Source organism: Atta cephalotes (assembly GCF_000143395.1).
Source record: "Atta cephalotes unplaced genomic scaffold scaffold00028, whole genome shotgun sequence".
Taxonomy (NCBI): Eukaryota; Metazoa; Arthropoda; class Insecta; order Hymenoptera; family Formicidae; genus Atta; species Atta cephalotes.
In genome coordinates this window covers 1,350,743-1,364,564 of record NW_012130092.1, presented here as the reverse complement: position 1 = coordinate 1,364,564, position 13,822 = coordinate 1,350,743, and the positions used below count along the sequence as shown (strand labels likewise).

The 13,822-nt window shown below is 26.2% G+C and overlaps 4 protein-coding genes across 4 annotated transcripts in view; 1 reads left to right on the top strand and 3 right to left on the bottom strand.

The window, feature by feature from the left end:
• The window catches only part of LOC105620651 (cyclic AMP-dependent transcription factor ATF-6 alpha), a 4,872-nt gene extending 2,541 nt beyond the window's left edge, over positions 1-2,331 (top strand). Inside the window, exons 5-8 of the mRNA XM_012202140.1 lie at positions 136-686; positions 775-941; positions 1,346-1,962; positions 2,075-2,331. Coding sequence (XP_012057530.1) covers positions 136-686; positions 775-941; positions 1,346-1,962; positions 2,075-2,331 — 1,592 coding nt within the window. The remainder of the gene's footprint in view (positions 1-135; positions 687-774; positions 942-1,345; positions 1,963-2,074) is intronic.
• Positions 2,332-3,942: 1,611 nt separating this feature from the next.
• Positions 3,943-4,469, bottom strand: LOC105620649 (sulfiredoxin-1). Its single transcript, XM_012202139.1, has 2 exons — positions 4,259-4,469; positions 3,943-4,091 (listed from the first exon to the last, which is right to left on the bottom strand). The coding sequence occupies exons 1-2, from the start codon at positions 4,467-4,469 to the stop codon at positions 3,943-3,945; spliced, it is 360 nt and encodes a 119-aa protein (XP_012057529.1).
• Positions 4,470-5,680: 1,211 nt separating this feature from the next.
• Positions 5,681-6,745, bottom strand: LOC105620648. Its single transcript, XM_012202138.1, has 3 exons — positions 6,637-6,745; positions 6,038-6,339; positions 5,681-5,947 (listed from the first exon to the last, which is right to left on the bottom strand). The coding sequence occupies exons 1-3, from the start codon at positions 6,743-6,745 to the stop codon at positions 5,681-5,683; spliced, it is 678 nt and encodes a 225-aa protein (XP_012057528.1).
• Positions 6,746-9,625: 2,880 nt separating this feature from the next.
• LOC105620647 (transcription factor A, mitochondrial) lies at positions 9,626-11,007 on the bottom strand. Its single transcript, XM_012202137.1, has 4 exons — positions 10,931-11,007; positions 10,220-10,583; positions 10,043-10,141; positions 9,626-9,820 (listed from the first exon to the last, which is right to left on the bottom strand). The coding sequence occupies exons 1-4, from the start codon at positions 11,005-11,007 to the stop codon at positions 9,626-9,628; spliced, it is 735 nt and encodes a 244-aa protein (XP_012057527.1).
• Positions 11,008-13,822: the final 2,815 nt, after the last annotated feature.

The window sequence follows — 13,822 nt, the reverse complement described above, 5'->3', positions numbered from 1 at the left end:
TATATATATATATATATATATATATAANAACACACACACACACACACACACACACACACACACACACACACACACACACATATACACACGTACATACACATACATATATGTCTAGAATATTTTTAATATCTACAGGCGAGCCTCAAAATACTATTTTTCTTCAAGAGTTTGGTACATTTGCACAGAATGCAAATTCACAGCAAATATTATATCCCTCAAAACTTCGGATATTACCAGCAAATAAACAAAATTCATTGAATATTAACTCAACTGATAAAACGGAAACTACTACATTTCAATTACCACAGAATGTAAAAATAATCAATACTATGTCAAACATTTGTCCAACGAATACTACGGAATCGATAGATACTTCTACTATTTTAAATGGATCTGTGAAAAATAACAACATTGTGGTTTCAAATAAAACCATAAATTATACACCATTTCAAGTAATGCAGAATAAAATAAATTCCAATTCATTAATTGTACAAAATGAAGCGATTGATCTCGTGAATTTGCCAAAAAACAATCAAGAATATAAATTAAAGGCATTAAAAAGACAACAAAGAATGATAAAAAATAGGGAATCTGCTTGCCTCTCACGAAAGAAGAAAAAGGAATATGTATCTTCTTTGGAGAAACAAGTATCTGAGTTGAAGGAAGAGAATAGACAATTAAAATCGGTAAACAGTCTATGCTTTATATGTATATACATTATATTTATAAATTTTTAATAAAAAATATTTTTCAATATTATATATATTTTTTTAGGAAAATACAATCTTAAAACAGAGACTGTCAGAAATGGAAAACAATATTACAAATAATAACAAGCATAAAAATTTCAATTTTAATCCTTTGAAAAAGAAATTAAAAGGAAGTGCTGTTATTCTTTTCGGTATAATTTTCATGGTATCTTTCAACGTTGACGGCTTTAGGTAAGCATAACATTGCAATGCATCTTTCTACTTATACATTACACATGTGATTTAATAAAAAGTTTTCTAGAAAGTATAATTTAATTTTAATATTAATAATTTATACATGTATCTTAAAATAAAATCATAAAATAAAATCTGAACATGTTAAGTATTTTATTTTTTGGCACACGTGTGAATACAATACAAGAAAGAAAATTATTTCTAAAGAGTTGCTTAATTTAGTTTTTAGCTTTTATCAGTTTTAACATGATATAAAAAGAAAGTTCAAAATTTTTTTTAAGATTCGAAATTTTTTCAAAACTCAGTGAAGATATTTTGAGATTTTTTTAAACAAACAGTTGCATTGTATATATTTTATAAAAATTATATTTTATTCGACACAAAAATTTTTATTTTTTAAGGGGAACACCTTCACAAAATGTACATTTTAAAACTGAATCTGATAGTTTATCAGTATCTATAAAGGATAAACATAACAGAAGATTGTTTTGGACGGTAGATGAAACCGAAAACAATATGGAAGATCGAATTGAAGAAAGTTTTAATAAAAGTATACCGACACACCAACCAATATGTCCAATGTATATTAATCAGAGTGAGTCCATACGTTTAGACAACGAATTAAGACGCTGGATCGTTGGTGAATCTGATCAGGATAATCAGACTGCTTTAAGAAAAACAAAGTTTCAGACAGATTCTTTAAATGTATCGTTGTCAAGATCGCCATTGGAAGAAAAAACTAAAAAGAAATTGTACTTATCACGAGATAGGAAAATAAAAACTATGCATAAAATGATCGACATTCCTGCCGTTAATCAATATTCAGATAATAATGCAATTGAGATCTTTTCTCCAATATTGAGTGAACATGCTTCTTTATTTGAAGCTTTAGGAAGAAAAGATGATACATTTTATGTTGTCTGGTTTAGTGGCGAACATTTATTATTGCCAGCTTCTCGGAAGAATAACACAGCTAGACCTAAAATGTCTTTAATTCTACCTGCTGTAGCTATAAATGGTAAATAATATTATATGAATGTACCAACATCTATGCTTGAAAAAAAAAAATCAATTCAATATAACGATATATAGGAATGACACATAATATTATAAAAGCATTTTTCTTCTAGGTACATTTTCAACGCCACCTAATCATATAACAATGATGCAAATTGATTGCGAGGTAACTAATACGCAACTGCTACATTTACAACAATCCATTATACCTGTCCATTTACGAAACAGTAAACCTATGAGTCAATCGAATCAATCTCATTCTGTTGAGGATATAGACAATCCATCTACAGATAATATTACTAGAAATTACAAACCATACTTTTTGAAAGAAGCAAATAGAAAACATCGGTATAGAAAACATTTTATGTAATGATTACATAAATAAAAAAAATTAGAAATTTTGACATTTGTGTAATAAGAATACGCGCATATAAATATGTTCCTAGTCTTAATATGAAAAACATAAAGGATTAATTATGCGATATAAAAATAATATACTTGTTTATGCAATAACATAATTATATACTTTAGTTATATACATATATAATAATATATAATTATAATAATATAATATAAATAATTACGATTCAATTATAATTATTATAATAATTATAATAAATATAAATATATAATTATAATAATTATAACTATAATTATTATAATAATTATAATTATAATAATAATTGAATCGCAATTATTTATATTTTCTTCATAATTAATTTTTTCAAATTTTTCTTACTTATCATTTTTGGAAGAAATATTATGAAATCTTTATCGATACAAATATTTTATTATACAAATGTATATTTTATTATACAAATGTATATTTTGATAAAGATTTCTTCTTGACATTTCTTCCAAAATGGGTAAATAGGAAATATCTGAAAAAGTTATACATAATTTATTTTTAAATCTTATATTTATTTGATAATGCACTGTGAGAGTTACACTATGATATACTATGAAAATTTGATATTCTACTGCTATATTATTCTAAATTTTTATTTAAGTTTCTGTTTTACAACATTTTTTTATCTGTGATACAACATTTCATATAATAATCTACATCAAAATAGTAATGAAATTTTAAAAAATGCACAAAAAAATTATGATTTGTAATTCAATTTATTTGGTATTATTTTGCAAGTAAAATATATTTATTTTGCAAATAAAATAAATCTAAATGTAATGCAAATCAGTACAACTAATTTAAAAAAGTGTGCTTTTGCTAAATATTATAAACATTTCATTACAAATATTAATGATTCAAGTATAATATTTGTCAAATTTTAACAAATATTCAAAGTTATTGAATATAATTATCGCAAAATTAAATGCTATAGCGCACTGTATTAATTATTGCTTTGAAATCATAAAATAATAACTAAGCTTGTAGAATCCAGATTAATTTTTATTATGTATTTTTAAATGATAATGATAGAAAATAATATATTATATATTTTCTAATTCTTATCTCTTAAATTAGTTCTTCTCTTAAATTAGTTCATAATATTTATAAAAATATATTAATCTTTTTTTCTAATTATTATCCAATTATTATATATATAATTAAGCAATTAAGATCTTTATCATTAAATAATAAATTTTGAACTTTGATTTTTTTTCTTTGAAAGTACATATATCATTATTGATAGCATATATTGTTTATCTATTATAAAGAATAAATCAATTTTAAACTCTCAAGTTTTATTTTAATTTTTGCAGTAGAGACCAAATAATTAAGTTTTTCTGCCTTCGTTCTAATTGTGTGTATGTATATATATATTAGTGTGTAATATATATATTAGCAGTTACTATAAAATAAATTGACACATATATTAAATATATATATTATTTTTCTTCAAAAATTATATTATACAATATATATGTATATAATAGTAAAAAATATGTTTATGCATGTCATATAATTCAGTTATATATAACAGTAAAAAAAATATGTATATACACATATACATGCAATTCACTTCAAGTCTGGAGTAGAATTTCCCAGATAACATCGTAAATCTGTTAAAGTTGATTGAATTATTTTGGCTTTAATAGATGCTTTACCTAATCGTTGGTGGGCAGTATAACGATGACAACCACCGAAAGAGTAATAATAGTCGCCACCTATAATATAATCAATAAATTTAATTATTTTTCCTAAACTTCGCAATGGTTTGATCTCATTTGTTTATAAATTACAAAACTGACACAATTATAATTCATAAATTAGTAAGAATGTAAAAACCATGATAAAAACTACTTTTCACGCCGCTATATTTTAATAATTTTACCTTCGCTTCCTTTGATCCATAAAACGTCGATGGGCGGTACTGTGTCCTCAGTTTCGACGTTTTTCAACGCATTCATTAAACTTTCGACCTTTTCCTCGTTCACATCGGCAGGAAAAGGTCTGATAATTATGTTCATTGGAACATCGTGCACCTCTGCAAGAGGACTTGAATGAATCGAACTGACTATTTGGCATGCACTCTTACGTATCATTTTATTTAACATTTGATAATCTCGTGATCTCACGTATGTATCAATGTGCCAATGAATAACGATTGACGAATAATTTTTACTATTGCATCAGAAATTAAGAATACATTATATCAGCAACCTTTTTAAAAATTATTTTCAGAGAATCATTTTCAGAAATATAAATAAAATATTGCGAGTCATAATGTTTATTTCGTTTGTATGAAATAGAAAATTTAAAATGTATTTTTGATCTTAAGCACGATGGATCGCAAAAAATTCACAGGATCGCAAGTTACGTATTACTGTTATATAATCAAGAACAAATTAAAGAAATCTTTCATTGCCTTCCATCAATCTGATCGAATCGATCAATGATAGAGAAATCAAAATTGATATTTATGTACATTGTGAACTGACAAAATATTTCTAACCTCGATACTATCTTTAGGTTAGAAATTTTTTGACCAATTAATGAATACGATCATATCTTGCGCCAATTTTAAATTCTCTTTTTTACAGTAGGAATTTCCTCAAAAAGAACAAAAGTACAATATTGTACATACATATGTCTAAAAAGCGATTTTTTTTTATTTCAATCAAATTAAAAAATTATTAAATATATTTGTATATCTTGCTTATACTGTTAGTTTTTAAAGATACTAGTATTCTTTAAATCTTTTTAGATTAGAATTGTATAATAAAATTGTAAGATAAGGTTTAAGTTTTTACTTATTTTTTTTATATTTACATATTATAAAATAGAGAGAAAATATTGATTACACATTTCTTAACAGTAATTGATTGCACTTTGTTATATTAATCCTATCAAAGTATTGAGAAATAATAAGCACCTGATAATTCATTAAGCACTTGGACAGCTTTAGTAACCGTAGAAAAGAATAAATCTTAACATTGCAAATTTACAACGTCATATAAATATAAATTACAAAGTCATTACATCTATGTACAAAATCTGTTTTAAAATTATTATAATTACATGTATTTATTACAATTTTTCTAGAAAAATTAATGTGCCTTTTATACCTGTACGCTTATTCAGTTAACATCACAGCATAATGCTGAAAACGTCAAAAATATGATACAGCTGCAGGTTTTTAAAAATAATATATCAATTTATATTCTTCTGAGAACAGCCTTCTACCTTTTCAACATTGTACAAAATTTCCAACGATAAAATTCCACTTTACCTTTACTTACTCCATTATGAGTAATTATGCATTTGTTGGTACTGCAGCATTATAGTAATAATAGAGAATAATAATATAGCGCATCAATATAAAACTAAACATATATAAGCAAAAATCATTAAGTATTATGGTGAATAATGCGAATGATACTTTAAATATATAAATTAATCTAGGTTTGACATTGCACAACATCAAAGCAATAACTAATAAACTGTTGTCTTGTGCTTCATATAATGTTGTACAGCTGTATAAATGTCCCATCATCAATAATAAGTAAGGTATAATAACTGCCTGTGAATATATGAACATATATAAGTTATCAACATAAATATTTCAATGAAACATAAGTTTGTATACACAAATATATATACTATTGTATACCTGTCCAAATAAATAGTCAAGTTTCAGCACTAACAAAATATTGACAATTCCAGCTAGCAAAATAAAACTAATACGATTGAATAATAATGTATATAACATAAATTTTGATTTAGATGTTTGTTCTGATGAATGCATATTCTTATTGCTGATGTCATTTAAAAAACTTTCATGTCTGTTGTCAAATCTTGTGCAATTTTGCAATTTTGTGTTGCTACTGATATTGCATACACCATTTCTGATATTGTCCTCTCCAAAATTAGATTCTGCTTTCAGACTGTTGCTTTCCACTTGTGAATCATTATCTGCAAAATATTCTGAAACTGTATCTGTTCAAATCAATTTACCTATATCTATATTATATATTAAAAAAATACTAGTAAATACTCAGAATTACATGTTTATCTTTTTCTACTTGATAATAGACAGAATGCTAATATAGAAACATAGAACAATTTAATCAACAAAATATATACAATGATGGCAAATTAAGAACAAAAATAGAGTTAGATATATTTATTATATATAGTTTAATGCTGATTAACAGAAATACATTACACAAATTTGTTTGATTTCTAATATCTGTTATTGGTTATGTTTACCTTTGATTTCGATCGGATTAACTCTCCCTGTAATTCTGCGTAGACGACTTTCTGAGTTTTCTAATATTCGTCGTCTTCTCGCTTCTCTCTTAGCGTTGATTTCAGCCATCATATTTCACACAATTAAATACGATAATTTAATACGCGAATCCACGTGAGCCCTTTTGTAACGTGCACATTCAAACTGCACGTTATTCAAGAAGGAAATAGCCGGAGAAAATAGCCGAAGAAAATCAAGTGACATAAATTTCTGATTGTTTACGACACAATGACATGAAAAAACGTGCTTTCACGATTTCACTATTCTTCTTCTTTTTCTTCTTGAAAGCAGATTTTTTTTCTATCGAGTATTTACAAGATTAAAAAGAAATTAGAGGTTAAACTAAATAGACTTATTCACTTTATTAGTTTTTAATTGCGTGATTTGTAAACAAGATTAATTCTCATGACTAAACTTCCATTTGAAGTGTGTATTCCAGTGATTCCCAAATATTCTAGACGAGATTTTGTTCTTTGGATTTGTAAATCTGTTCACGTTACTTGAAATTTCTCAGAATTTTTGCACTTAAAATGAGATAAATATATATTTGGGTGTTGAAAAGAGAGAAAAACGAAGATGCTAAGTGCAAAAAGTGCAACTAACGCAAACATCTTTTGTTATTCAATAGATACTTGTACACAGATTGTATTTATATTAAATAAATATAATTTCTAATTAACAATAGATGATATAATATATTTAACTTTTTTTACCCCGTCAGTGCATGTACGTATATACTTGAAAACATGAGTAAAAGAAGTTGAAAGAAATAAACAGATATTAGAGCAATTTTGATTAAACTTCGATTGATTAATTAGCAATTAAATTATCGAGTAATGTCTGGATCCTTAACATGGACGATATTAATTTTTTGACATATAGAAATTTAAGAAAATTACAAAAATTAAATTAAGAATTTGTAATTAGAAATTTTGTCGCAAAAAATTTTAGGATAATTTCTTTCTGATTTCAGTTAATTAAAGAAACAGTAAAGAATCGATACAGAGAGTAGTGTTAGATTAAGATTTTTAAATTATCAAAAGGAAAAATATAAGAACGAATGTTTGATAATATACGGAAGTGCAACTATATTGCCGATTCATTTTCTAGATGTCAATCTCTTTTTCCTTAAGATTCATTTTCTGGATCTCTTTTTCATTAAGAATAAGAAATTACAAAAAATATAAGAAATTAGATTAAATAAAAAGTTAATTTCAATATATAAAAAGTTAATTTCAATATATATATAAAAACCGTTTCAGTTTTGACAAAAAAAAAAATAAAAAAATTATAAGTTGAAGTAGTTTCTCTTCTAACGAATTTTCTTTCTATACATTTATTTTTTTATCTTTTCTTAATACGGAAATAAAGAGACTAGAGACGTAATGGAATAAGTGGCACGCCACATTTTTATTATTATATTATGCCATTTTATAAATGGAGATTGAAGAAGAAATCCAAAATAAATTTGTGCATTTCTGTCAAAGAATACTATAATATGGATAGATGGACTTTGACAAGGATATTATTTAAACTGAAAAAAAAACAAAAAAATTAATATATATATATATATATATAAAGTATATTTTTGTTACTATTTGGATTGAAACATTAAGTATTTATAATTCATGAACATATAACATCATTCATTCACACGCACATAAAAAATAAGAAGATAAAAAATAATGCATGTAATTTCAAGATAAATTTCACAATTCTTAAAATAATAATGACATAAATTTCCTTTGCTGGGTTGTGTCACATTTCAATAAACTTCAGCTCACTGTTATCTTCTTCCTTATGCTTATACTCTTTTACTTTTTTGTTTATCCAATAGATAAATTACTATATAATTTATCCGAAGATAGAACAATCAGCCCTTAATAATGTAAATATGTATGATATTGAGATAGCATAAATTATTGTACACGTCTACTGCTGTCATCATCATAATAATCTCATTTGGGTTAGTATAATTTCTATAAAAAAAGAAGAAAGACAAGATGTTAGTATATATAGTTAAAAAATGAAACAAAATTGATATATTAGGATAATTTATTAGGATAATTAGGTTAATTTCTATATGTGTAAATAAGGATAATTAATTAACATAATAAGGAATATTTTACACAGAAATGTAACGGGTTACATAAATTTATTATACAAGGAATATTTTACACAATATTTTATATACAAGGAATATTTTACACAGAAATAAACTATATTCTATTTATTATATATTACAAAGTGCATAATGTATAAAAATAAAATACAAATTACCAATAGGTTTCGATATACACAAACAATATTTATTTATTATCAACAATATTATTATTCGTATAGTTTGTATAATATATAATAATATACTCTATTGTTATAAACATAAGATTTAAAATGTAAAACATTGATATTAAAAGACAAACTATGCTAATAATGTTAATAAATATATATGTTCTTACCATCTTCCAGTTTTCACTAGTCTGTTTTGGGTCTATTATAACTCTTTTCCATGGTGAGAAAAAATATATATATATTTGTCTATATATATTTTGAGGTTGTACAACTGACTTTTTAGCTTCATTTATCGATATATTCATTTTTCTTGGATATTCCATTGTAGTTTGTGAAATATTTGTATTATCACAAAGTACTATGCCCTTTGTAGATTCATGTCGTTGATCTAGATATGAATGTTTTATAATTTTACAAACTGATATATATAACTGATATATATTACAAACTGATATATATATATATATAGTTTTTTGAAGTTAATATAATTTTCTTATTACCACTGTTAGTATCAGGATCTTTTCCAAATGTACAATGTGTAGTACTAATGCCCCAACCTATTTTAATATTCTCTTTATTTTCAATTCTAACATTGGAGAAATTTGCAGCAATAGATTCAACAATAGGTACACTACATTGGTTGGGGCACTCTAACTCCTATTTATCTGTCTCGAGTTTATGTTTAACATTGGATTTTATAATATTATAATGACCTGCTTGAATCATTTCTTCCTCCCATTTTTGCATTTCAATCTTATATTTTTTAAATAAATCACTTGCTTCTGCATTATATTTACTTTTATTTACCATCGTCATATTTTTCCATTCATTAGTTATATTATTTAGCCAATCCTAGAAATATAAAAAGAAAAAACTTTATTCTAATAAAAACTTAATAGTAATAGCAAACTTTTATGCAAAAATAATAAAAAACTCTTGAAAATTTTTAAATATTTTATTAGATTCATATTTTTATATACAAAGAAAAAAAACTATACAAAAAAGGAAATGTTTCTAAATAATTTATATTAAAATAAGGTACACCCAATCTAAGAAATTATATAGTTAACTTACTTTATATGATTCGTGTGGGTTTTTGGTATTCTTTTTACTTTGCATGAATAATATGAAGGCAGATAATGGCCGTTTTGGCTTTCCAAGGTCCATAAGTTTCTATCAGAAAGATAAAAGAATTATTGTTTAAAAATTTTAGTATATATACAATACATGCAAAATAATCGATGTCAATACTTGTTTAATTTCATTCTGCTTCAAAGTATGTCCTTTTTTCAATGATTTTATTTCCATCTTCTGTTCATTAGTTAAAGAATTTTCATAATCCATTAATTTTTGTTTATATATAGAAATTTGTTCATGAAATTGTTTCTGCAAATTTTGCTTTATTGTTGGGTCAATTTGTACCCATTTCTCTGATGCTATTTTCGAAAGTTCAGTTGGTTTGTAATGAGGATATTCTTTTTGCAATTTGTCCCTTATAGAGTTGTAATATAAGATAAATGCGTTTAGTGGCTTCTTTGGCTTTGGTGGGATAGAATCTTTTTTTACATTCTGTTTTGATTTAAGTATAGTAAAGTCTTGTGCAGAAGCAAATTTCCTAATAACAAAATTTAATAATTCATTCTTTTCAACATCAATTTTTAAATTTATTTATTTATATCTATGATAACTTAAGAAATAAAAAATATGTATTATTATATAAATATTTTAGTTGTCATTTTAACCTATTCTTTTACACATATTAATTAAAATGTATTAGAGAATAATTGTAACACAACAGAGAAAGCAAAATTATGTGATAATCTCCATATAATAGTAAATTGCTACAATAATTTCGACACTGCCGAAATGGTCTCATTTCATATTACATGTTTCATTAACATTTAAAAACTATTATTCAGATTTAAATAATCAATTGCAGAAAAGTAAAATAATATTCTTTACCTAGTGCAAAAGAAATTTAGCGGATTAAACTGTTTCCGATTAATCGGAGACAGTAATCTCCAGGTTGCCGTAATCATGGTACACGTGATTTTGATATTACAATCAATCTGATATTATAATCAATCTGAAACAATCTTGAATAACTCTTCTACAGATGTTTAATATTTTGATAAGAAATAGATAAGAAATGCTTATAGAATAACGAGACGCAACATTCAAATCGAAACAAATCGTATTAAGGTTAAAACTGCTTATAAAGTTGCCTCTTTATGCTGACGCTCGACGCTCATTTTCGGCGTTAAAATAAGCACGTAATAGAATTTGACGAATATCAAGTTAATATTGATCACGTGATCTAATTTGACAATGAAAATGAGCGTTGAGCGTCAGCATGAAAGGCACCTTAAAGGTGTCGTCTCATGGATACGGAAAACGAAATCGAAAAGGTGAAATCATGAAATAGTAAAGGTGCTTTTCCATGCCGACCATGGTGGAAGGGATAAATGCAGTTGGACGGTCTCTAAAGCGGCGAGTACAGACTCTTGCATAACGTATAACACGTAAAGCCAGTTCTACATTAGATACAAGCTGATTGCAAGTTCATTACGATAGCCAATATGAGGCATTGATTTCAAAATGCAAGTTTCAGATTGGCTGTCGCAACAAACTTGCGATTAGTTTGCAACTAATATAGAACCGGCTTAATGGCTCCCGCATACAGAACGCAGTAATGCTTGCCACGCGGCGAAAGTTGACGCAATAATTGCGCAATAAATACTAATCAATAATTTTACGTTCTTAAATTGACCTTACATGCTTCGCCACATGCAAAATTTGTAAAAATGATATAATATTATTTCCGTCATGCGGCTAAAGTTGAATTGAATTCAACTTTTGTCGTATGGTGAAAATTATATATCTATTACTTCCGAGCGAGACGCTGATTGACGTACCGACTTCCGCGGCGCGACAAACGTTGCCGCGTTCTGTGTGCGAGAGCCATAATAGTTCCCGCACACTGGACGTGAAAATGCTTGCCGCGCAGCGGAAGCATTTTCAGAATGAGACGCGATAATGAACACATTAGGAGCTGTAAGCTTATTGGCTAGCGCATCACATTTTGCTGCGCGATAAACGTCTAGCGTGCAGAAGCCATAAGAAATACTACCAATCGTTTTTCTTTTTCATGAAATAAAGAAGTCTGATTGGTTCAATTTCATATGCTTCATGTGTTATGCGTTATACAAGAGTTTGTGCTCTTTACTTTAACCTACTGATGTAAATTAGACTATAGGGTGTAGCCATATTAGCCTTGAGTCTTGATTATCGGTTATTGTCGGTTAGAGTATAAAGAGCTTGTGAATTGTTACGTGAGAATTCTAACAAAATATATATTAATTCTTTATCTTTAATTTTATTATTATATACTATTATTATCTACTATATTTATATACTATATATATTATTATATACTCTATAAAATATTAATATTAATAATGAATTAATATCTAGAACTACGACTGTTTTGGACTTTTAAATATTCGAATCTTTTTCTCATTTCTTACATGGTTGTATAAATTATAATTTGATTCTGGATTCTTGTCTTAAAATACGCAAGACCTAAATATAAAATTACTTAACAATTTGCATTTGATCGAAGAATTCTGGGTAGCTCTTGTAGTTTACGATTTCAATTGGCGAATTTTTCGGAATTGGGCAACTGTTGCTCAACAAAATAAAATAAGTTTTCTGCAATCTGTCACTGTGCGAAGATTTATATCGTAGTTACGTTCTGGCCGGAATTTATTTTCTACTTGCTCGTAAAGTTTTAGTGGTGAGTATTTTCTTTTTACAAAATAGCTCAAAAAAAATGTACAAAAACGTAGGAAGACGTCCAATATTCCTGTCAATACATTACATTCCAATATTTACTACTGCATTCAGTACTGCAAAACCTATTTTACATTACATGCATCACAGATCTTCTATATTAGTAGAATACCTTAATTGGTTCTCACAATGAGAAATTAAGCCAACATAAAATTTCATTTCTTTATTGCAAATTATATACATAGCAAATGGCAAGGTATCAAAACTACTGTTATAAAATCAGTAGCTAGTAGTTAAATTATAACAAAGCATTACATTGAAACAAAGATACAAAAGAATCTAACATATCATATATCACATAAACTTATAAACAAGCATATTATTTAATAAAAAATTTGACAATAACATTTGAATTTACATTTGCATTTAAGTTTAAAATTAAGTACTAAATTTACATTCGTGCGGACAATAAGAAATTCGCAATGAAAAATCATGCAAAAAAAATAATATCTGGTATCATGAAAGTCCAGCAGGTTGGCTGCCAGCAATATAGCCAGCAGACTGTATAATTTTCAGCAAAACAACATGCAAGCAATCCTACAGGAAAAAAATATTGTAACCCACAAGTATGATACTACAAGTTTAAATTTTGTATTCATTAATATTCAAAAAGAAACAAAAATTGTTAATTCAGAAAAAATGATAGAAAAGAAATAAAAGATCACTAAAGTAAGTAATTTCCAATCATCGAATGTCAAACCATGATTTTAACGAGAAATAAAAATATTAAACAGAGAACCATTATATAACAAGAGACTAATATCTGGTTTCTAAAGAAGCAGACACAAAGATTAAATAAACAGAATTACACAGAATTATTTTCCGATGGATATCTTCTGTTCAGTCATTATTCTTGTCATAATCTCCTCACTCATTCCCTCCTATTACATTTCTTCTTCCTTTGTCGAATTTGCTCTCTCGTTTTCTCATTCCAACAACAAAAGTGACATTTAAGTATAACAGCTTAAAAACTCCATTTTAAGGTCTTATTAATGATATAAT